The sequence below is a fragment of the Lentinus tigrinus genome (assembly GCF_003813185.1).
Source record: "Lentinus tigrinus ALCF2SS1-7 unplaced genomic scaffold L226scaffold_61, whole genome shotgun sequence".
NCBI classification, from domain to species: domain Eukaryota; kingdom Fungi; phylum Basidiomycota; class Agaricomycetes; order Polyporales; family Polyporaceae; genus Lentinus; species Lentinus tigrinus.
This window is the reverse complement of record NW_027137970.1, coordinates 41,640-65,047: the sequence shown is the minus strand read 5'-3', so window position 1 is coordinate 65,047 and position 23,408 is coordinate 41,640. Positions and strand designations below refer to the sequence as shown.

At 55.8% G+C, this 23,408-nt stretch overlaps 10 protein-coding genes across 10 annotated transcripts; 5 read left to right on the top strand and 5 right to left on the bottom strand.

Annotated features, from left to right (window-relative positions):
* Positions 1–714: 714 nt before the first annotated feature.
* Positions 715–971, bottom strand: L226DRAFT_540622 (uncharacterized protein). Its single transcript, XM_067681907.1, has one exon. The coding sequence runs from the start codon at positions 965–967 to the stop codon at positions 725–727; it is 243 nt and encodes an 80-aa protein (XP_067529104.1). The 5' UTR covers positions 968–971; the 3' UTR covers positions 715–724.
* A 1,162-nt stretch (positions 972–2,133) lies between these two features.
* Positions 2,134–2,749, bottom strand: L226DRAFT_540621 (uncharacterized protein; the record flags this gene model as incomplete). Its single annotated transcript, XM_067681906.1, has 2 exons — positions 2,709–2,749; positions 2,134–2,655 (listed from the first exon to the last, which is right to left on the bottom strand). A coding segment is annotated over exon 2 (295 nt), but the record flags the coding sequence as incomplete, so codon positions are not given.
* A 673-nt stretch (positions 2,750–3,422) lies between these two features.
* Positions 3,423–3,704, top strand: L226DRAFT_446423 (uncharacterized protein; the record flags this gene model as incomplete). The annotated part of the gene is made up of 1 exon (XM_067674894.1): positions 3,423–3,704. A coding segment is annotated over one exon (282 nt), but the record flags the coding sequence as incomplete, so codon positions are not given.
* Positions 3,705–4,311: 607 nt separating this feature from the next.
* L226DRAFT_601210 (uncharacterized protein) lies at positions 4,312–5,691 on the bottom strand (the record flags this gene model as incomplete). The annotated part of the gene is made up of 4 exons (XM_067685681.1): positions 5,498–5,691; positions 5,394–5,433; positions 5,062–5,191; positions 4,312–4,665 (listed from the first exon to the last, which is right to left on the bottom strand). The coding sequence occupies exons 1-4, from the start codon at positions 5,610–5,612 to the stop codon at positions 4,312–4,314; spliced, it is 639 nt and encodes a 212-aa protein (XP_067529101.1). The 5' UTR covers positions 5,613–5,691.
* A 1,270-nt stretch (positions 5,692–6,961) lies between these two features.
* On the bottom strand, positions 6,962–8,151 carry L226DRAFT_527192 (uncharacterized protein; the record flags this gene model as incomplete). The annotated part of the gene is made up of 5 exons (XM_067679096.1): positions 6,962–7,086; positions 7,311–7,399; positions 7,457–7,540; positions 7,783–7,963; positions 7,992–8,151. The coding sequence occupies 5 exons, from the start codon at positions 8,149–8,151 to the stop codon at positions 6,962–6,964; spliced, it is 639 nt and encodes a 212-aa protein (XP_067529100.1).
* A 1,841-nt stretch (positions 8,152–9,992) lies between these two features.
* Positions 9,993–12,731, top strand: L226DRAFT_548519 (uncharacterized protein; the record flags this gene model as incomplete). Its single annotated transcript, XM_067682601.1, has 4 exons — positions 9,993–10,703; positions 10,739–11,087; positions 11,142–12,271; positions 12,333–12,731. 4 exons carry the CDS (start codon positions 9,993–9,995, stop codon positions 12,729–12,731), a joined length of 2,589 nt encoding a protein of 862 aa, XP_067529099.1.
* Positions 12,732–13,451: 720 nt separating this feature from the next.
* On the bottom strand, positions 13,452–14,210 carry L226DRAFT_576336 (uncharacterized protein; the record flags this gene model as incomplete). Its single annotated transcript, XM_067685334.1, has 1 exon — positions 13,452–14,210. The coding sequence occupies one exon, from the start codon at positions 14,208–14,210 to the stop codon at positions 13,452–13,454; it is 759 nt and encodes a 252-aa protein (XP_067529098.1).
* Positions 14,211–14,884: 674 nt separating this feature from the next.
* On the top strand, positions 14,885–16,723 carry L226DRAFT_527190 (uncharacterized protein; the record flags this gene model as incomplete). Its single annotated transcript, XM_067679095.1, has 6 exons — positions 14,885–14,980; positions 15,030–15,585; positions 15,639–15,858; positions 15,915–16,319; positions 16,370–16,593; positions 16,710–16,723. The coding sequence occupies 6 exons, from the start codon at positions 14,885–14,887 to the stop codon at positions 16,721–16,723; spliced, it is 1,515 nt and encodes a 504-aa protein (XP_067529097.1).
* A 2,250-nt stretch (positions 16,724–18,973) lies between these two features.
* L226DRAFT_445691 (uncharacterized protein) lies at positions 18,974–19,471 on the top strand (the record flags this gene model as incomplete). Its single annotated transcript, XM_067674881.1, has 1 exon — positions 18,974–19,471. A coding segment is annotated over one exon (498 nt), but the record flags the coding sequence as incomplete, so codon positions are not given.
* A 476-nt stretch (positions 19,472–19,947) lies between these two features.
* L226DRAFT_447205 (uncharacterized protein) lies at positions 19,948–20,244 on the top strand (the record flags this gene model as incomplete). Its single annotated transcript, XM_067674908.1, has 1 exon — positions 19,948–20,244. A coding segment is annotated over one exon (297 nt), but the record flags the coding sequence as incomplete, so codon positions are not given.
* Between the last annotated feature and the right edge of the window lie 3,164 nt (positions 20,245–23,408).

Here is a 23,408-nt window from a genome sequence, read left to right as displayed (position 1 = left end):
GCCCCGGATTCCATTTTGCACATGCGGGCAGTCGGAGGACGCGCTGGCCTTCATCTTTCGCGCCCGTTCAAGGCTCCATGATCCGAAGCCATGCACTGGGCGTGAACTCGTCATTAGTTTTCATTTTCTTCAAGCACTCGATTGACTCACCACCGTGCAGTAATGTGTCCTGAAGTTCCGATACACGGGCGACAGCTTGAAGGGCATCGCTTACGTGGGCTCTGGGCGGGATCGTAGTCGGTTTCTGAGGTTCAAGTTGAGGATCGCCTTGCTGTCACGCTACGAGGGACGCCGGGCCGGCGATTGGCGCCAACGACCGATGCGCTACGGGGCTCCTCTTCAGACTTCTTAACAACATCCCTTCCCCCGCAGCAACCTCGAGCTGAGTGCAGGCAGCCAACACAAGATTCCTTCCTCGTCTCTGCCGATCTCGACGGACGCTCTGCTGTGCTCGGTCTCCCACTCGTCGCTCCTCCTTCTCTTGCAGCGCTTCCACTGACCGCCGCACTTGTCTCCGACTCTCCGCTACTTCTCTCTCAGTCCATTCAACTTATCACCTCATCTGCATCCTCAAGACAGGGGAGGACGTTATCTCTCGCCTCCTGGCATGCCGAGACCGCTGGTCTAACCCCCGCCCGAACAACAGCATTCTTCGCCTTGACGTCCACAGCCCTCCGTCACTCCCAGGGCCAGCGGCTCGCCAGTCGCGAATATCAACATCACCTCACCGCGGCACTTGTTCCACAACCAGCGGCGCGGTGGCACAACAAACGGCATACTGTATTCGAATGGAATATTCGGCCCACTCTAGCTCGGTGCTTGGAGCTATACAGGACGCCATGGTCAGCTGGCCGCGTCCTGGGAGTCTATCGTATCGTGAGTACTCTCGTACACCACAGTAGCCACCCTCTTTTTCGTAGCTATGCCTGTCGTGGCAGTATTGCCTCCGAATCCAAGTACACTTCATCGAGACCTCTCCCCTGCGCAGCCTGGTGCAATGCCTGCATCTGTGCCGTCGGTGTGGTTCGTGACCCACCTTGTGGCACGTTTTGCGGCGGCGTGTCCGAGCGCAGATCTGTCCTCCTCTGGAGTTCCAGATTAGGTCAGGTGTCGACCTTGACCGTCTGCTGGCGCTGTGTCCCGGTCTGGGGGCAGATACAGTAGATCTCTTGCGTTAGGACGGCGTGCAGCGTGCCCGATATTGCAGCTCCGGATTTGGAGTTTGGTCAGGTGTCGAGCGCGGCGTTGCTTCGTCTCTCGCTCGCGGCGACACACCACCCCGCGAGCGCAACATGTCCGGCACTCCATGTCCTAGATATCTGGAATTGTGACGAGCGGCTCCCAGCCCATCCTTCGAAAGCTTGAACCTCCAGGCTCCGCCAGCGGCGCACGGTGACACTTGCCGCAGCAGATTCAATCGATCCACGCTGGCAGATATCTCAATTTGAGAGCTTCTCCAGGGCTTCTCCCTTGCTCTATCGCCGCGCACTGGCCACCGAACCAGATTGTGTTCTTGTTCGCTGTATTAGCTTCGTCCGAGTCTCGGAGGCAATGCTACCGGTGCTTCGCGAGCGTCAGTGTGAGGAGAGGACAATGCGTTCGCTCAGCGACCTGGGAGATTCGCCGAGTGCGTTTGAGCGAGCGGTTGGCTGGTTAGCATGGCGACCCTCGGGGGGTTCGACTTGCGGACGTACGTGCAAGTATCATAAATATATGCGCTATGAATCTGATCTTCCCAGGTTCTAGCTGGGTTCCATTCCAGGGGCTCGCAACACCTACGTATACCTGGAACTGGAACGTTAACCTTGCGAACTGCTGCACCGCATCGCCAACGCGTTCTTGGTCTCAAGCTTCATCTCGGGAGTCGGAGGTGCTTCCTGAGCGCCCGCGTCGGCGGCAGTACGCGGAGAGGACAATGGGCTCGTTCTGCGTCTGGGTAGGACTTCGGGCGGCTGCATGGTTAGCATGGCGACCCTCGTACCTCGTGCGCGAGTAGGCACTGGTGCGTGTATGCCCTATGAACCTGCAGCGGTCTGTCCCGGTTCCATTCCAGGGGCTCGCGACTCTGATCTAGTATCCCCGAATCCCTGGTTCATCTTCCTGTGCGGCGCTGCGGCTATCAGTGCGCGCACACAGGCACGTTTACAGTTCGGACTTTTCAGCGCGGGGGCGTGTGGCGTGTGGATCCCACGAGCTGTCATGATGTCTTTGTCTCTCGAGCAGCGACGCAGGTGAATCTGTCGTCCTCCCATTGTGTTTTGTCAAACACCCTCGAATAGCCAGCTTCTGGACTCAGGGATCCGCATCAAGACTCAAGCGGATGGTTGTTCTGAACGGTGAATACGCAGGTCGTTGTTCGGTCCTGGGGCCCTGGCGACGAGCCTGAACTGGTTCATGAAGGCATTCGCGACTCGCAGCTGAGTCTCTAACGCGTGTAATGCATTGCCATTGCCTTGACGACTGCACTGCGCAGGCCTCGTGTGTTGTGCCGCGTGCGTTGTCGTTCGTCCAGCGTCCAGTACTCGGCCGATCTTCCAACTTCTCGCGGTTTGAATGTGAATGTGAAGACACAACGTAGTTGCTCGAGTGCGTATTGACATCCGGCATTGTCTACATATCCGAGATGTCGTCCGAGGTGCTTGTCGTTGCCATGCTGTCCGCTTCTTGTTGTTTTCTTGTTGTTCTGCGGAGCCTGACGTTCTCACCAGTGCTGTATCGTGCGGATGATCCAACAATTTACAACCCGGGACCCTTCGTGAATGACACATGCGACTGTGTGTTAGACATCTTCGAATATCGGCGCGCGAGTCTCTTCACACACCCAGATCTCGACGCAATCTAGCGCTATATAACAAGTCTTCTTCACCGGGAGAAGCTTCCTGGGCGGATGTCCCGTGCATGTTTGATGAATATCGATGTCGATGTTATCTGTCATCGATCGTACGCTCTGACAGAATCCCAGAATTCTACTCTGTCTTGGTGATACAGAAAGAACGAAGCTAGAGACGTTCAACACCAACGTCTCGGTGTGACTGCTCGTCGCTCGAAGTTTGAAGTCGCAGGTCCGTCCGAGAGTAATATTGGGTTACGATGCAGCCGATGTATTCTAGTTATACCCGTGTTCTAATCTGCTCTCTCCCCGCTCGAAACGCTGGGCAGCCTTGGAGTGAAGTTGTTCGGGCCGAACGCCATCGCCTTCGCCCTGAGAACTGATTCAACATGAGGCGCCAGTCAAGCCTAGGGGACCCTTCCTTGCCCTCCGAGTCGACGTCTCCCACCTCAGTCTGCACCCCGCACCAGTCGATTTCCCCCCGTCAATCTCTGTCTCCCATACCCGAGCCCGCTGTATCTCGCAAGGTGAGTCGGGCGAATATTGTCCACAATGACGGATCGAGCTCACCCTTCGACTTGGAGAGCAGATCATGCCCCCTTACATGCCCCCAGAAATCACGGACGCCATCATCTCAGGTATACCTCTCGTCCCCTACCGTACCTTCAGACCGAGTCTGTCCCACACACTCGCCATGTGTGCTCTCGTCTGTCGGGCTTGGCTACCAAGGAGCAGGGTCGAACTGTTCAAATACATTCCCATCGAAGATGATCATACCTACGACCTGCTCGTGAAGAGGGTTCTACATTCGGAGACCATGAGCCGGTATCTTGCCTCCGTGGACAGCCTTGCCCTCGGTTGTTTTAAACCAGATCCACCCAGCGAGGCAGCTCGTCTGTTCTTCGTCGAATTCGCTGGAAAGCTCCCGGGATTGCGTACATTGTCCGTCTTCGATGTAGATTTCACTCACCAGCGACCTTCTGTCAGGTGGCCTCTGCTGTTATCACAGTTCCGCACCATCACATCCCTGAAGCTCTCTGATTGTCATTTCTCTTCCTTCAGTGATGCGCGACGTCTGCTCACAGCACTACCACTGCTCTCCACCCTCGACATCTTTGACCTCACATGGCCTGTGGTCTCACAGGGACTGCACCTGCAGACGACGCTCCGTCCCCGCACATATTGGCCACAGTTACACACACTTTGCATATACCCTCTGTCGCTGGAATGTGCGGCCATGTTCCTCAGGTGGATTACAGGAGCGCTGCATGGATCGCCCGTCAAAGTGCTTCACTGTGCCATCTCCACATTGCTATCCACTGGGTCATCGCAGGAAGCTGTAGACACTTTCGTGGGTCGCGTTGGGCCGTCTGTCACAGATCTTAATACAAGCATAACCAGTATGTATGGTTCTTCATCCTGTCCACCGTTTACTATTCATTGCTGACGCTTCTTGTACCGGGTGTCCAGACATTCTACCTCTATCGGGGTTTATTGCTCTCGAACGCTTGTCTTGCAACCTTGGTTACTACAAGGGCAATTGGGAAGGTGTGGCTTCGGTCCTGCAAGGCGTCTCGTCGGGCACGATACAATCCATCACCTTCGATAATGTCTATACTCATAGATGGCACTCCGAACTGAACAACGACACCGCCATCTTGCGCTTCGATGATGACACACTCGAGGAACTCGATCGCGTCCTCTCGGGTGAGCCATTCAGCCGTCTCCGGGAGGTCATCCTCCGTGTACTTGCAGATGAAGAGGAAGAGGAAGAGGTTCTCCGCGCACACGCCAGGAGATGCTTGCCCGAGCTGCACAAACGGAAGATCCTCGGCCTATATATCCGTAACCGGCTACAACGTTTGGTGAGATTCACAATGTACACGTTCATCCCGATCAGAGACTAATTTCCCCGCTACAGGACGTCGAATGAGAACATGAGGGCACACACTGTCTGGCTGGACCGCAAGTATCCGGGTTCGAGGACGGGTCGGACGGTTGCCAGTGCATTGGGGCATCCGAGTCGTTCAAGTTCGCGAGCCCGGCGCAGGCTGCGACGCTGCGTCGACCAAATATCCATGCACTATGACCCAAGCCCCTCCCTCGACAATCCGCGAGATATCCACGTCCAGACCGATCTTCCATTGCCTTGCTTCTCACTGGCGTTCGGACTGTTCTCTTCCCTTCCAATCGTCATCAAGTCTTCCGCGTCTGAAACATCCGCACGTTACGCCGTCCGGTGCGGTGGTGTGCGCACGGGCCTCTTCCATCTGAGTCTCTCGCAATTCGTCTCGCTCGTCGACATCTATGCCACCGAGGATCTCCCACATCCGATCGCGACCTCTACTCTCCCTAGTATTCCTATGTGACGTCATCATATGCAGCCATTTCGATCACATCCAGGCTCTCCGTCGCATTTGCTGGAATCGCCTCCGACTCGAGTTTGAGTCCGCAACGTCCGCGGCGCGCGCATTCCGCAGCCTGTGCGGCTCTGGCATACCCTCCTCCGTACGAGTCTCTCGCCGCTCGCGGATTCTGCGCTCGTCCCCATCATCCAGCTCACCGAGGCTCTCCTCCGGCCGTGATCACGACGTCTACTATCCCTATGCGACCATCATGGCAAGCTTATTGGTCTCTCCAATCGACCACCCTCACCCTCGTTCTCACATTCGCCCGAGTGACCCTCGCCGCAGCTACCACCGCTGTGGAGGCAGCGCTGCAGAGCTGGGTCGTACTCGTACTTGTACATGCGGTGGCCCCGGATGCATGCACACATCCTCATGCGCTTCTTCGCTGAGCAGCGCCGCTCGCTGTCTCGCTGGACTTGCGCGACGCGCTCGAAGCATCCGGGTGGAGGCCGATTACGCATAGGACACTGTCAAGGATCCCTGCAATGCGAGCCACCGTGCAGACGGTGGGACGGCAACTTGAGGAGAGCCTCTCTTGGACGTATGTATACATCGCTGTTGGTCATCGTGCGTCGTATATCTTGTCCGTATTCCGGTGTGTCCGTATATATGATGTATCCACTCCAGTCGTCTTCTTGCCAGTTTCATTTCTGTATGGTTTCCTGCATGTTTGCTTGACGTACTTGGTATGTAGTAGACTATCTGACTATTGATATCACCCTGATCACGATCCGCCTCGTATCCGATCAAAGTTCGGTGTTGTCATCGTTGTCATCCGGTACGAAATGCAAACCTTCGGAAGACAACTAGAGAGGCCGGAGGCTCAGCGAGCAAAGCTCGTGCGCTCGCGGGACCGGAGAAACGCATCTCCGAGTACTCCTACCAGTGTTTCCTGCATAGCGCATAGACAGACACTGCGTGAGATACAACAGGAAGAGATGACCCGGAAGCAGCGCATACGCACCGTCATCCTCAGTTCAAGTCCACGCACTTCGCTGTGCAGTCCCCGCTCGGTCCATCTCAGGCTGCTAGAGGTCGTGAGTCATGACATCGTTAGAACCCAAGCCGACACTTGGTGCGTAGGACGTAGGGCGTAGGGCGTAGGGTGTACCTTCACCGACCCGAGCACGCTCACGCCAGGGGTGACGGCGGGGATCCATAAAGTATCTGGTATGTGCCATGTACGGCGTGTGGTCCCTGGGCGTAATGTCGTTCAGTACTGAGAGGATGAGGAGGTTAGCCAGCAGGCACTCACCCGCACCTCCCGAGGCACAGTCCCTCCTGTCAACCCGTCTGATCGCCATCCCGCCAGCTCTCTCTGTCCCCGCATCAACCGACCATGGCCCACATTCCTGTTCCGTTGCTGCCGATGGAGTGGTTGGTGTTCCAAGCTGACGGGACATCGTCAGGATTAAGCTTAAACGCAGGCTCACCGGGTGTGCAGGAAGCACCTTCATCGAACTGAGCACGACAGGCGTGACTCGGACGGGATCATTCTGAGTTCTCTTTGGTTATATGCGCCGCGCGAGGCACATTTATGCTGGGTGTAACGCAGATACTGGTAAGTACTGGGAGGACGATGAGGACGGCAGGCAAGGACTCACTAGCACTCCCCGTTGCTCCTTCCCTCCGTTCTCTGTCCCTGCCAGTCCTTTCTATGTCGTTGCCTCGACCAGCCGCCTGTCCTCGCGTCCGGGCGCGCTCCCAGCTACGTTTGACGTGTTCATGGTCCAAGCTTGTGCGGCCGCCGACGGTGAGTGTTTTGCTGTTCTTTTGTCAGTTTGCCGTGCTGACGGATCTCCGCTCTGCTGTTCAGCAGGCACGCCTGCCACGGAGGTTCGGTGTGATCTGGACTGCGTGTGGTGAGTATTCGCCTCGGTCTGAACAAGCTGCTGATCGACTTAGTGTCTGTTCATCTCCATTAAGACGTATTCGCGCAAGCAAAACACTCCCCCCTGAAGTCCTCGTCAGCGGCGCCGAAAGCCTGAACGGACACGTCGCACGCACCTAGATGGGTTCTCGGACGCGCACGACATATCCCTGTTCCATCAAGCAGCCCCGGTCGAACACACCGACGTCGGCGGCGCGCATGCGCGCCGGTCCCTCCGACTGGTCATGGTTGACGGAGTCCCCAGGCACCCAGCCACCGCCCGTGTGCAAACTGAATCGCATGCAGTGAGTGTTCGTCACTGTCCGAACAAGGCGCTGTTTGACTTACCATTCCTGCAGCTCCTTTTGCGTACACGGATAGTCCGAGGACGCGCCAACCTTCGTCTGACGGATCCGTTCTGGGTTCCTTGATCTGAGACGATGGGCACTGGGTGTTTATTGGTCCGTATTCGTTCGAGCATTCGTTTGACTGACCACCGTGTTCGATACGCAGGCAACAGCGTTGGCGGTGAGTCGCTTCGCTGGGCTCACTGGACGCGTAGTCTACACAGCATCGCAGGCCCTGAGCGGGCCGTAATGGATATCTGGGTCATAAGTGGATTGGACTGCGTAGTTAGCATACTGTAATAAGCAGACGTAGAGATACGCACGTACTGCAGGCGTGCAGGCGGGCGTGCCTTGACCGCGAGTGGAGTCCAGATGTCGTGGGACAGCGCACATCCGAGAGAGGTGACAGGGCGCCGGGCCCGAAGTCGACGGGCAGCTGGAAAGGGATGGCGGTACCGGGAGAACGTAGAACGGATGAATACAGAGCATGCTAGCATCGTCACCGCGTCTGGGAACCGAGCGTGTAGTGTACTTACTGCGGACGTGCACGGTGCCCGAGAAGTCATAGATGTGGGAGCCGAACCGGTGAAGGAGGCACTGGTCGACGTAATCGCAAGGTGCGACGATGCACTGGGACGGACGGGCGAGAGGCAGTCCGGGGTGCGCTGACGAGTTGTCCGTGAGATGTCCAGCCATTGGACGCAGTTGGTCACGTGTTGAGGATCGCCTGGCTGTCGCGCGTCATCGAGATGGACGCCGGGCCGGCAATTGGCGCCGATGACCGACGCGCTCCATCTGCCCCGGGGACTGCAGCGAGCGCAACTTGCCTTGTTCATCTTTACAGACGCTCCGCTGTGCTCGGTCTCCCACCCGTCGTCCACCTTCCCCGGCAGCGTCATCACTGCGTCGCACTTGTCTCTGTTTTCTCAAGACTGTGGAGGATGTCATCCCCAGTGAGAATCGACAATGTTCCTGTACGTTTAGGTAGTGGCTGATAGTTACGGATATGTTTTGGGGGCAGACTGGCGCCTAATCTGACAGCGATGACCCGCTCTTTGTCTCTGTTTGCGCACAACTCTGCCTCGTATGGGCACTTGCCTCCTGTCTTCGTCAAACCATCGCCCGTCTTGCCTCTCTTTGTCAAAGCATCGCCAGTACAACATGCATTGCAAATTGCATCGGTCGATTGATTGCTGCGCAAAATGCCCGCTGACGCAAAGTGTCAAGCACACTCCAGAAGCGCTACCACCGCCCATGTAAGTTGTGTCTCCGCTGGCAGACATGTTCACGACATACTCAATCTCTCCCTGTCTCGCGTTAGCGCAATGTGCATTGCAAATTGTATAGGTCATTCGTTTGCTGCGCAGAGTACCCGCCGGCGCAGAATGTCAAGCAGACTCCAGAAGAGCCCCCACCGCCCAGCTAAGTTATGTTCGCCATCCCGCTATGTTTGCGACATACTCACAGTGCGGCCCCCGCGCATGCCTTAGGGTTTCCGACGACAGCTTCGATGCGCAAGACAACATAATCTTACCCTCAAGACCATTCACTCTAGCCTGGCCCAGTTCACCATGAATTTGTATATATCATGGTACGTCCACCTCCTGCCCAACTTACCATCCCCTCCCCACCCACACTTCAGCGCAATGTCTTCGACCTCTGCAACCCAATCTGCCTCCGCCGCCGCCGCCTCCTCATCCTCCGCCGCCGCCGCCGTTGCCTCCTCCACTGGCGCCGGCCGTTCCGCTACGAAGCACTACGTTCGTCACTACATGTGCGACTGTGAGAGGTTTTGCAAACGCCTCCGGAACATCAAGAAGACGGCTTTCTACGACCACGCGCCTGTCCGGACGACACCCAACCACCTCCTCATCATGCACGTTGAGCGCGAACTGCCCACGCCAGTGATAGGACGGCCGCACTCGACTGCGGCTCGTACACAGGTACGTGATCGCGATCACATTGGCATGATAACCTCTCAGTTCTTACTCTTTGGACAGCAGCGCAGCGTGCCTCGTTCGCGTGGTGCGCAAGCTCACCGTGAGCTATCCGCGCAGGTTAGTCCGCTTCTTGTGAATAGACCACAAATGACTCTAATCTGTTTGCGCTAGGACAACCCAGAACAGGAGGAGATCGAGGAGACGGACGACGAGGATGCCGATGATGAGCGCGACTTTGTCGTCTCCGAGTCGCAGTCCGAGGAGGATGAGCCTCAACCTGCTACCCACCCTCCGCTCCCATCCCGCGCGCCTTCTCTCTCGCAGCCACCCTGCAACGCATCCCGAGCACCGTCCCCGTTTTCGCCCACTCCGCTAGCCAGCCAGACATCACATCTCGACGCCAGCATCCGCGTGTCCCCTCCCCTGGTGCTCGATGCAGATGAGGACCGCATGGAAGTTGACGAGGGCAGACAGCTGTCTCCATTGTCTTTGTCCTCCGGATCATCTGATGACGAGCCCGAAGTTGGGTACACAGAGGTGCAGGGAGCTCCTTTGCAGGCTCATCGTCGGGAGCTACGTGAAGCGGATGCTTTCATCATGGCTCTGCGGACGGCCTCCTTGGACAAGTCCGGCCTCAGCGAGGAGGTTCTCTATTGGCTCCGCAACCCTCCTCATCAGCCCCGCGCAATCACACCTGTCGAGCGCGTGGGTATCTGCATGTATCTTGCGCGCGGAGACGCTTCGGAGGCGAACTATGCCGACAACAGAGCCGCATTCCTGGAGCTCCACCCCGACGACCCCATCCCCAGCTACGAGGCCGTCAAAAACCTTGTCGCTGAGCTCACGGATGTCAGCGCGATCCGCACGGAGATGTGTGATGATACATGTGTCGCTTTCACAGGGCCTTTTGCCAACTGCCTCGAGTGCCCTCGCTGCAAGAAACCGCGATACGACCCTGTGGAGTTTGAGCGCGGTCGGCAGATCCCCCGCCGGACGTTCCTCACCTTTCCCCTTGGCCCTCAGTTACAAGCCATGTGGGCTTCTCCTGAGAATGCGCAACTGATGGGCCATCGGCGCCGGGAGACTGACCGGATACTTGTGGAGCTTGCGGCGATGGATGGGGATGTCTCCATTGTGGACCACATCTACTACGGGAACGGCTACACATCTTGGGCTGCAACGTCCATGATGACACCGCAGGAGAAGGCTCAGAAGGACATTCAGCCTGATGACATGGTTGTGTTGTTTTCCATCGACGGCGCGCAGCTCTACGCATCAAAGTCCTCTGACTGCTGGTTCTATATATGGGTTCTCTTTGACCTCCCCCCACCGCGCGCTACAAGAAGCGGTATGTACTCCCCGGTGCTGTGATTGGCGGGCCCAACAAGCCGAAGAACATCGACTCATTCCTCTTCCCCGGTCTCTACCATGTCACTGCGCTCCAGCGCGACAGCTTCCCCATCTGGAATGCGGCTGAAAACCGCCTCATCCTCTCAAACGTCTACCTGTACCTTGTCACCGCCGACTCACCTGCCATGGCCTATCTCAATGGTCTCGTCGGCCACAACGGCAAGCATGGTTGCCGTATCTATTGTCCTCAGAAGAGTCGCCACAAGCCCGGGCTCCCGAACTACTACCCGGCGCTGGGGCGGTACTTCCCAGACGACAGTGGTTCGAGCGACTACTCCATCGGTGTCGACGACGACGACAATGATGACGATGATGGTGGCTCAGGTGATCGCGCAGCACTGCGGATGTCAGCAAAGGCTCGCTACGACATTGCACTTGCGGCAATGCGAGCAGCACGGACCAAGCGCGACTACGTCCGGGAACGCTTGCAGACGGGCATTGCCAAGTCGAGCATCTTCTCTGGCTTGCCGGAAAGACACTTTCTCGGGGTTCCTGGAGCATTTGTACTCGACCTGATGCATCTTATTTCGCTCAACCTCACCGACCTCATCGTCTCCTTGCTCCGAGGCACCCTCAGCTGCGACTCGACGGATGACAAGGCCACATGGGATTTTGCCATCTTCGCAGCGAAGACCCCATGGAAGAAGCACGGCAAGCTCGTTGCGAGCTGTGGACGGTATCTACCTGGTTCTTTCGACCGCATTCCACGCGACTCCGCTGAGAAAATCTCCAGTGGGTACAAGGCATGGGAGTTCCTCCTCTACGTATATGGCCTCCTTCCCGGTCTCCTCCGCGCAGTCCAACATGAGAAGTACTATCAACACTTCTGCCTGCTGGTTGTGGGTGTTTGCATTCTCCTCCAGCACCACCAACGCCTCGATCTCCTCCCTCGGGCGCATCAGTCAATTGTGCAGTACCTCGTGGAGTATGAGGAGCTGTACTACTGTCGCCGCGCAGACCGCCTCCACTTCGTACGTCCAAGTCTCCACACGCTCGGGCACGTCGTGAGTGAGGTCCTCCGTATCGGCCCTGGGTCCCTGCACAGCCAGTGGACGTTGGAGAATTTCATTGGCAACATCACCCGCGAGATCAAACAGCATGTCACGCCATATGCGAACGTGTCCGAGCGAGCCTTCCGTCGTTGTCAGGTCAACGCTCTCAAGGCGATCATTCCAGCCTTCGCGGACCCAGACGCAGGACTCCCTCAAGGTGCGGTTGACCTGGGTGATGGATACGCTCTTCTCCGCGCTCGGGATCACACCGAACACGGCGTGACGGCGGCGGAAGAGGCGGCGATTTTCTCGTTCTTGCGCGAGCACTTCAACTTTGCTGACAATACTTGGATCCCCGTGGTTTGTCGCTGGGCTCGTCTAGCCCTCCCAACTGGCCAAGTCGCACGTTCCGGATGGAAGGAGGTTGCACAGGAGGCTCGAGGCAAGCAGCCTCACCGATCCCGTATGGTCAAGGTACTTCGTAAATGCTCTTCTGTTGTCAATTGCTTACCGATCTCATTGCGTCCGTTGCTAGCTCGCAGGCGATCGCTTCACCGAAGTGCAGTACTTCTTCGCTTTCCAAAGGCCTGGAGGTATTCGTGGCAATGACCTCGTCGGTCTCGCCATGGTTATGCCTTTCAGTGCACCAGATCGCGATCTGCTGGCGTACTCGAACAAGGCCCTTTTAGTTTGTTTTCACCAGGGTGACCAAGCACGCGAGGTCGTCTTCGCAAAGGGCATATCATCTGTAGTTGCCATGGTTCCCTTGCCAATGACGGCCCTGGAAGCACAGGCCGCCGCCCAAGATCCAGCAACCCGGGCCAGGTATGTATCGCGTTTTTTTGTGGTTGAGAAACCCGGGCTCGACACCGTGCGGTTGGCTGGAAGGGTGGAGGACCCTTCCAGCAATGCAGACGGTTTTCAGTTTGATTAGTTTACGTATCACCCTCGCTGCAGACGTGTATGATAGGATAGCCGTTCATTTATGATGATGTTATCGAGAGAACATGCAAGAGTACAATTAGGCGTGCGAGACTTCGAGCAGCACACAATGGTTCATCAAGACTCAGAGTAAGCAGACGGTGATCAGAGAGATGCGACAGTGAGTACAGGACATGCGACAGTAAGTACAGATAACAGCAATCAGGGACATGCGAGAGGAAGTACAAAGATTCGAGAGGAAGTTCAGAGAATAGCGATCAGGGACATGGGATACGAAGTACATAGGGCAGCGATTGGCAACAAGAGCATGATGGAAGGGAATGAACAACGTCTTTCATGATGGAGGATGGACGACGCAGGGGTAGCAGGATCGTGGAGAGGCCGGACTCGAGGTAGGAGCACATCTCGCGCTCCATCTGGTTGATCTCCCGGAGGGCGAACATGCCCTGGCGGACGATGGACCAGGACTTGTTGGAGTAGGTGTCGTCGCAGATCACCTTGTCGGCTGTGGCTGAGAGGAGTAGAAGGGAGCAGGATCTGAAAGTGCAGGGGAGAACGAGGCCGCTACAGCGGGGATTCGAGACTGCGAGTACGGTTGGGGCTGTCGTTGCTGGTACGGTTGCTGCTGAGCAGCGTGAGCAGGGCGGTCGAAGGTGACCTGGCGAGTAGAGAGTGCGAAGGACATGATCGTCGAGAAAAGCCAAGTGAGAAGTCAACCGGCGCGCGGTTTCTTCGCACTGGCCCGAGGCGTGGAGGACCTCTCCCTCTTGACAGCAGGAGAAGGGGATGTGTTGCTGGTCTGCTGAGGAGTAATCGAGGACGTCGCTGTATCGAGGAGCTTGTTATGAATGTGTTCACAAAGCAAGGTTGCAAGGCGGTCGAGGAGGGTGGGGGAAGTAGTCAGGGAGGTGGTGAGCTCTGCGAGCAACGGGGCTTTCAAGGACTCTTGGAGCTGTGCGTGAAGAGGATCCTGGAGGTCCTTGAGGAGCTGTTCGCAGAGGTGCATGTGGAAGACCTCTCGTGGGTCCGGGGATATGACAACGCGCTGCGAACCTGTACTTTGTGCGTCGTCCACCACTCCAAGGCCATCCTCGTCCTCGTCCTCGTCCTTATAATCATCATCGTCATCGCCTGCAAGCCACGAGGGGCGAGGCGAGGAAACGGGGGAAGTGGGGAGAGGTAGGTCGTGTCGCTCGACCTCGGTGACCACATCGTCCTCCGCCGCTCGATCCACCATGCCCTCCGCTTCTTCCAAAGCCCTGTCCAGATGCCCTAACACCCTTTCGTAGGTCGACGTATCGTCTTCGTCTGCTTGAATATCGGCCAAGGAGGATGCGAGACGGGCAGAAGTTGAAGAACAGCGCAAAAGCGCGTCAATCAGAGTGCGACGGTGGGGAGGGAGGGCAATGTTGGCGACGCGCCGCTGCGTCGCCACCGTCGGGTCAGGCCAGTTGGAGGCTGAGGAAGACATCAATTTAAGCCGCGGACGTCGATGGTTGCGGTAGGTCTGCAGCAAGTCTGCGGTAAAGTCTGCGGTAAGTCTACAGTAAGTCGACGTGTCGCAGCGCTAAGTCTAGCGGTCACATGACTATCTCGAATCTGAGCGCGCCAGTGGTCTCGCGCCCCATCCCAAGCCTCCATCTCCTCCTACCACCATCTTCTATTACTACCTCTCCCCGTCCTCAACAAAAGTCGAATACAACTCAAATGTTTCCCAATCCATTCATCCAAGGCACCTCGCGCCAGCCCGATGGTTTCGCCGGTATAGGAGGACCGCCGGGCGACTACGCCCCGAGGCAGATGGCATCTCAAATTGTACGTCTCACGAGAATACTCACCACGAAGAATTCCACTTAGCCTCCGATAGAATAACCACCCAGGATATGTTACAATAGAAGAACATACACGTGCGCAGTTGGAGCTGCAGGAGATGAAACAACAGCTCACTTTCTTGTGGTACGTTCAACCTCCGTTTTACTTGATTCTACTCCGTCAAGACCTTCTAACTAACCAGCGAGCAGTGCCCACATACAGTGCGTCGATATCCTAAGCGCATATATGCATTAACGATCCCACAGATCCAACGCACCCCCCAGCCTCAAACCGGCACCTTCTCAAGCTTCTCCGTCTTCCTTGCTCGGAAGCATGAGGGCACCCGGCGAACCAGCTACCGGACACGCGCGCGAAGTCAACTCAGAACCGGCGCCCACAGCCCTGAAGAGACGCGAGGATTATCCTCACGTAAGTGACTGCAGCATGCATATAGTGGGTGTCGCTGACTTCGTCATAGGTTCCCTACTGGACAAAGGATGAATACGAGGCCGGAACTGCCAGCAAAGGCGACTCTGGTGCCACTGTTCCTGGAGCAGCCAAGCGCAAACCCGGAAGGCCCGTCAAGAGAAAGCATGCCGTCACCGTCGAGGACGGCTGCGACTCTGATGGGGATGGTATCGGCGACCGACCGAATGGCAAGAAGGAGCCCACGCACGGCCTCAACTTCCTCACGGACGACGCTGGCAACGTCGTCACTGACTCTCATATGACCGACATGCGAGGCTATTCCCGTTCCTACTGGAATGGGTTGCTCGGCGCAGGCTGCGCGCCGCGTACTTGGAAGAACAAGAACACGGCAGCCGTGCAAGACGCCTACTACCGCGCCATGAAAATCAAGTTTTCCGAGTTCACGCGCGCTGACGGCAACTGGAAAATCGAACTGTTTGCTATCATAACTTATCCCAGTTATGTCAGGTGGCGCAAGGCTGAGTTTGATCGCCAAGATGCCGAGCGTCGTGCAGCTCAAGCACCAGCCACCAAGATCTTGAAAAAAAACAAGGGTAAAGGGAAGGGTGTGTATACTATCTATATACCCCTTTGCAGCTCATGATGCCGTGGTTTGCAGATACATTGCAATTCAACGCCGACGACAGCGCTGAAAAGGCAGCGCCGCAACAGCAAGAACCATCCAACAATGCCGACACGTCGTCTTACCTCGACGCCGCTCCATTCCGGATCGACGCCGACGATGACATCTTCATGGCGTATGCGCCTGAGCCGCAAGTCACTACGGCCAAAGCTCCAAGGCGTCCTGCGCCTAGGCCTAAGCGGCGTCGCACCCATAGGTAAGTGAATATCATTTTCAATACTCTAGCTAATGTCCATCTACTCCTGTGCACAGCAGCTCGCATGTGCCCGAGCCGCCTACCTCGTTTACGCTTGAGCCCGCAACGTCGCCCGAGCCCGAGTCGCCGCCTGAGTCCCCGCCTGAGTCTGCGCCCGAGTCCCCGCCTGAGTCTGCACCCGAGTCTGCGCCCGAGCCCACGCCTGAGTCTGCGCCCGAGCCCACGCCTGAGTCTGCGCCCGAGCACACGCCCGCGTCCACGTCCGAGCCCACGCCCGCGTCCGAGCCCACGCCCGCGTCCAAGCCCACGCCCGCGTCCGAGCCCACGCCCGCGTCCGAGCCCACGCCCGCGTCCGCGTCCGTGTCCCCGCCCTTGTCCCTGCCCGCTCTGCCCGAGTCTGTGCCCGCGTCCGTTCCGCCCTCGTCTGCATCGACCAGAGTACCAAAACTGCGGAACCCTCTGTAAGGACTAATCACATCTGATGACACTAGCTAACCTCCACTATCTCCAGTCGCGGCCTCCGGTCAAAGAACGCGGGATCAACAGCTCACACAGGAGACCCTGATGCTGGGCTGGACACTGTGTCTGCCATTGGAGATGTTGCATCGGCACGCAAGCTGCCCGACGACTCTCCGCAGCAAGGTGGGCCGAAGAACCGCAGTGGGTCTGCAAAGAAGACCGCTACCAAGCGTACATGGCCACTGTCCCCGAGCAACACCAAACCTGTTACAACCGGTATGCTCTTGGTCGTCTACTACTACCATGGACTAGCTTCACTTCTTCGTCGTGCTACTGTACTATAGCGGCTCTGGTCTAGCACAACTAACCGCATGGACTTACCTTTTCCTTAGATAACCACTACTAGGTCGTCTCTCCACCCATCTCCACCTCCATATGCCTTTACTCCACTCGTCTCCAGTTCCTTACTCATCTTCTCCACTCAGTTCCACCTAGCTCCACTAGTTATTGTTGGAGATCTGGATTCTGACAGTCTCGTAGGACATACCCGTTATGGTTACGCTTAGTCAGCACATAGTTTATATGCTCGCCTGCATGTATCTCTGTCCCTCATGCGTTTGCAGAGCTCAGCCAAACGCAATACTATTCGTGTTCTATCGACGGCTCCTCCGGACTTCAACAGTTATTTCGTCATTCACCACTTTACTCCACTAGCACAAGGGCCATACTCCACCGTACAGCCTCAATGCTAGCAGTATATAAAGACCCCTCATGTAGGACATATTCCCCAGTTTTCGACCTCTTGTATTCCTCATACAATTACCCTTCGTTCAATAACATTAGCTGCCAATGGTCTGTAGACTATTGGCCCTTGCTCTTGTTATTGTCGCAACACTTCCGCTCCTAGTCCTCATCGGACTAGCGTCTTGTCTCCTCTAAGACTAAGGTAGGGTATAGGGTGCGGTGTACTAACGCTCGTAACGCATTAGGTCCACCGTAACACTAGGTCGAAAACTCCATAACGGCACAACCTCGTAACGGTTTAGTGCACCGACTCATGCAAAGAACCGGACTGTCTTTGCGCATTCCACACTTTCATCGTCGCCGACAGAACCAGCACGAGAGCAGAGGCTCTACCCCAGTATCTATGTCCACCCTAGGATTCCCCGAGGAATCATTCCCTACTCCGGACGTCCTGAGACAACCGGTCTCACCGTACCCACGTCCATCGAACCCAAGTCCAGCTACGCAGGCTGCACACGAACCCACCGACATCCCTGTAATCCCCGGGCCATACAGGCAAAGTTACCTCGACAGACCCCTCCCTACAGTGCCACTCCAGTGGACAAGAAGACCGCGAGGCTCGAACAACCCCAGCGAAGACTCTGTGACCGTATATCCCAGTGAGGATTCTACCACAGAGTACAGTAACGAACTTCCAACCCTCGACAACGCATCGGACGAAGTCGCATACCTCCTCCGGTGGATCCACAATCGCATCAGATGCTCCCTTGCACTAGTCAGCGACTCTACACTCAGCAGAGCAGAACGGTTGCAGATTGCCCAGCACCTCACCGACCTACACGCAGCAACTCGAGTCATCACAAGTTTCATCGACTATCATCAAGAGGGTGAAATACCTTACACCTACGAGGAACAGTCGAATAGTTTCTAGATGAATCGAGAACGTTCAGTCTCTGATCTCAAACCAGACGATTACCCGTGCTACAATCTACCACATCTCTATTTTGCACGACTGCCAGAGGACAAATACGAGGATAGTCCAAAGCACTACGTACAGTGCACCGCTCAACCGTGTCCGAATCGCCTCAACAGACAAGAACTATCATCTGCAATCCTACCCAGTCACACTTCAAGACCAACAGTAGGAAGCAAGTATCGCAACCAGGCTGGGGATATAACCACATATCAAGAATTTCTAGAGAAGACCGGTGCGCAGCCCGGAGATTATTGGGCCTACGAGGAATATTGCCGGCACCCAGAAGATCCTGAACCTAGTATACGGCAACAAGGGAAGCAGCCCGAGCACCTTCCAGAGCCAGAGCCAGAACCAGAGAAGCAACCACACAACGAGGACGAAGACGAGGACGAGGACGAAGACGAACCAGAGCCACCTCGGAACCCCAGTCCTGCACAAATGTCCGCTACCTACACAGAACCCGCAAGAACCCATGCCGAGTCTACACAGCCGGCAGAACCTCCCCGAACTCTACCCGTTCGAACCCCTGACCCGACCATTCCACCTACAGACCCCGGAATGGGAGGAGTGCTTACAAGTTACGCTGAATCAATCTCCCAAGCAGATCGAACGGCTCCTGCGGGCACTTGGGGGGTCAGTGGTATATCTGCACGCTTTCCAATGGGCAAGAGTCACACATCAACTGGCAGCGGTGTTTGGGGAGCCTTCCAGTCGTCTGCTGCCCCAGATCCAGCAGGTGGCAGTGGAGGTTTTCCTCCGCCAGACCCGGACCCAGACCCACCTTCTGCCAATCCTTCTAGACGAGCTCGTGAACCAGACCAAGGAAGAGGGGGATTCCCCGGAGGACCAGGAGGAGATCCACCTGGTGGAGGACTGCCAGGAGGACCTCCTGACCTTCAACAACCAGTACCAGGCATGGTACCTCGAGGACGAGCTAAGATCAAGGCCCCCGAGCCCTTCGAGGGAGACCGAAGCAAAGCCCGAGGATTCATCTACCACCTGTTCCTCCTCTTCTCTTCCCAACCAGATGCATATGCAAGTGATCAGCTACGAGTGGTTACTGCTCTCTCCTACCTCGGAGACACTACCGCTTGGTACCGAGAACTGATCACTGAAAATGCTATGCGGGCAGGCCGCTGGATCACCTGGCAAGCCTTCGAAGAGGATTTCCTCAGCACATTCGGGCCAATCGAAGAGGAAGCAGACTCTGGGATCCTTCTTCAAGGACTCGCCTGGGATACCCGTGAACCCATTGACAAGTTCAATGCAGAGTTCACCCGCTTAGCCTACCGGTCCGGCATTCGAGACGACAGGGCCCTAGTCTTGCTTTACCAGATGAAATTGCCAGGACAACTGCGCGAGCAGATCAATCTCACTTGCCCAGCTCCTGCCACTTTCATGGAATGGGCCAGTCGTGCCACTGAACTTAACCACAAGTGGCACAGCAACCGCGCTCTAAACCAGCTAGCCGGACGAAGCGGGCGTCGAACCGGTAACAGCCGGCGAACCGAGACACCCCGGATCAATGCTACCCAAGCACAGCCTCTCTCTAAGGAAGAACGTGACAAGGCACGTAGAGAGGGACTCTGCTTTGAGTGCAAGAAACCGGGGCACATTGCTCGAGCTTGTCCGCTTCGCAAGGAACGGACTCGCCCAACAGCACGTATCCGAGAGGTCAAAGAAGATGATGACCTTGCCGATACCATGGTGGCAGGGACCGCAAACGTGATCCAAGCCACGGACATCAGTGTATCGGGTTTTTAGTCACGCAAGCCGAACCGACGACGGACTTGCGTTCTAGTACGGACACGAACATCGCACATGTAGCAACAGGATCACTTCGAAAGCAGACATTTACCCTCGAAGGATTTGTGTGATGCCCGTCCGGATCAAAAGACGTCGGAGTCAGCGCTCTGTTCGACACAGGCGCTGATGTCAGCATCATTCACTCTCGGTTAGTGAAGAAGCACGCGCTCCCTACCACGAGGCTACCAGTCGCCCTCCGATTTAGGAACGCAGACAACACAATCAATACATCAGGGCAAATCACAGAACGAATCGAAGAAGACTTCCTTTTTGCTGGACAATCCTTCCCTACCGACTTCTATGTTGCCGAAATAGGAGTCAACGACGTTATCCTTGGGATGCCCTGGATTCGAAGATACAACCCTACCGTTGACTTTGCGACAGGGCGGTTCACATTCTCTCTGCGCACCATCAAACGGGCCCAGAAGGAACGAGAGTTTACCCGCAGGACATCACCACCCAGTGATGTACCAGCATGGGGACTCGCACCGATGCCAGAACCACCACCCCTTCTGGGAGCACTAGAGGCATACATTCGACGAGATCCAGCTCTAGAATGGCTCGGGTTTACACTTCCGGAACAAGAGGAAGAAGAGCGACCTTCACATTCCCCCGACTTCCATATACAACGGCTATTAATCACACAGGAATCCCTTCAGAATCTCGACCCCAACCACTACATCGAGCAGTTCCTAGTAGCCCGGCAGTCCACATCAGTGGACTTAGCTGTGGCAGCAGCCAAGGTTAAACCCAAGAAACCCCTTGAAGAACTGGTCCCAGACTACCTCCTTCCCTATCGACAAGTATTCGACGACAAGGCCTCGGAACGCATGCCTCCATCGCGGCCATATGACCACGCGATAGAGCTCAAGCCCGACTTCAAGCCTCATGACTGTAAAGTCTACCCACTGTCCTCGATGGAACGGGAAGCGCTACAAGAGTTCATCGCAGACAACTTACGGAAGGGCTACATCCGCGAATCTTCCTCGCCTATGGCCTCTCCATTCTTCTTTGTTAAAAAGAAGGATGGAAAGCTACGACCAGTACAGGATTATTGGCGGCTCAATGAAGGCACAGTCAAAAATGTGTACCCCTTACCCCTCATCAGCAGTCTCATCGAACAAGTCAAGGACTCTACCCTCTTCACTAAACTCGACATTCGGGCCGGGTACAACAACATCCGGATTCGCGATGGGGATCAATGGAAGGCAGCGTTCAAGACACCCTTAGGACTCTACGGACCAACAGTCATGTTCTTTGGGTTGTGCAATGCTCCGGCTACGTTCCAAGCAGCTATGAACGACATTTTCCGGGACTTTCTAGCTGAAGGGTGGCTTCTCAATTATATGGACGACTTCCTCATCCACACCAAGAAGGAAGAACGAGACAAGCATAGACACTGTCTTATCCGCTTAATCATCCGTATGATCGAGCATGACCTATTCCTCAAACCAGAAAAGTGCGAGTTCGAAAGAACTTCAGTAGAATGGTTAGGGGCGGTATTCAAGGACGGTACCGTAGCCATGGACCCGGTCAAGCTCGATGGAATTGAGAAGTGGCCTGTACCGAAGACCATACGTGAAGTCCAACAGTTCTTAGGGTTCGCCAACTTCTATCGCCGGTTCATCCCTTCTTACTCGACCATTGCCAAACCCCTCACTGAGCTAACCCGAAAGAACCAAAAGTTCGAATGGACGAATGCATGCACCCAGGCCTTCGAAACCATCAAGCAGCTGTTTATGAGAGGCCCCATCCTTCTCTTACCTCGAGAAGCGGAACCATTCCAAGTGGAATGTGATGCTTCGAAGGTAGCTACTGGTGCAGTCCTACGACAGAAGGGTCCGGACGGCGGATGGCACCCAATAGCATACCTGTCAAAGACTTTCACCGATGCGGAACGCAACTACCAAGTACACGACCGCGAACTCCTGGCTATCATACGGGCACTCGAAGCATGGCGACACTATCTACAAGGATCACCACATCCTGTTGACGTTTTTACGGACCACAAGAACCTCCTCTACTTCCGCAAGGCCCAGAACCTCAACAGAAGACAAGCTCGATGGGCCCTATTCTTATCGGAGTACAACATCCGCCTCATCAACCGACCTGGTCACACACTGGTTCAAGCGGACGCACTTTCACGAAGACCTGATCACGACAAAGGCACCCACGACAACGAAGACATTGTCCTACTCCCGGACAATCTCTTTGTAAACCTGGTCGATGTCAATCTGCGAGAACAGATCCGCTCGAATACTGCAAGAGACCAGGTAGTCACGGATTCCCTTGTCCTACTAGCTCAGCGACAATCCCCTGTCTTGGGAAGCTGAGAAGATTGGACAGAAGACGACGGACTAGTCCTATTCCGAGATAGGGTATATGTGCCACTGGATACCGATCTCCGCCGAAGCATTGTCTCTAGGTATCATGATCCACCAGTCATGGGGCACCCCGGTATTCAGAAAACATATGACCTGGTACGGCGAGAATACTGGTGGCCAGGCCTGCGTCAGTTTGTGGCCAACTATGTCAAAGGTTGCGCAGACTGTCAAACAGCAAAGGTCGACACTCATCCAACAGATCCAGGTATACACCCCATACCCCATCGACAGAACACTCGCCCCTTCGCGGTCATCACCATGGACTACGCTACAGATCTCCCCTCGTCAAATGGGTATGACGCAGTCCAGGTGGTTGTGGACCATGACGTCACCAAAGCTATCGTCCTATCGCCGTGCAACAAGACCATCACAGCCATGGGAGCAGCTGACCTTCTTCAGAAGGACGTCTACACACGGTTCGGACTACCTGACCACATCATCTCCGATCGGGGACCTCAGTTTGCGTCAGCAACTTTCCGAGAACTGGGACGCAAACTGGGGATTCACACGCACATGAGTACGGCCCATCACCCGCAGACGGATGGTCAATCCGAACGAGCCATCCAGGAATTAGGGGTGGCCCTCCGGATTTATTGTGCCAATCATCCAGATACCTGGAGCAACCTTCTATCACAGTTCGAGTTCGCTCATAACCAGAGGGTGCATAGTTCTACCAATCGGACACCCTTTGAACTGCTACTCGGATACAATCCTCCGGCAATTCCCACAGCGCGGATAGAGTCCAAGTATCCAGCAGTAGAAGAACGGCTCAGGAAGCTCCGAGATGCCAGGGAAAATACTATCGCTTCGCACCGCCAAGCAGCCGAAGCAATGGCTAAACACCCCCTGACAAAGACGTCACCGTTCCAGAAAGGTGATAAAGTCTTTCTGGACTCGCGCAACATTCAGCTACCATACCCATCAAGGAAGTTTGCCCCCAGGCGCGAAGGCCCATTCCTGGTCACGGAAGTCCTCAGCCCCACAACTGTACGTCTAGGGCTACCCCAGAAGTGGTGCATCCACCCAGTCTTCCACGTCTCGCTCCTTCGACCGTATCACACGACCAAGGAACATGGACCAAACTACGTCACTCCCCCTCCAGACCTGGTCGATTCTCAAGAAGAATACGAAGTGGAGTCCATTATCAATCATCGCAAGCCATCACGAGGGGGTCTTCAGTA

Bases quoted from the DNA above. Each gene is read 5' to 3' on its own strand.
- L226DRAFT_540622 (XM_067681907.1), bottom strand. From the start codon at position 967: ATGAAGTGTACTTGGATTCGGAGGCAATACTGCCACGACAGGCATAGC.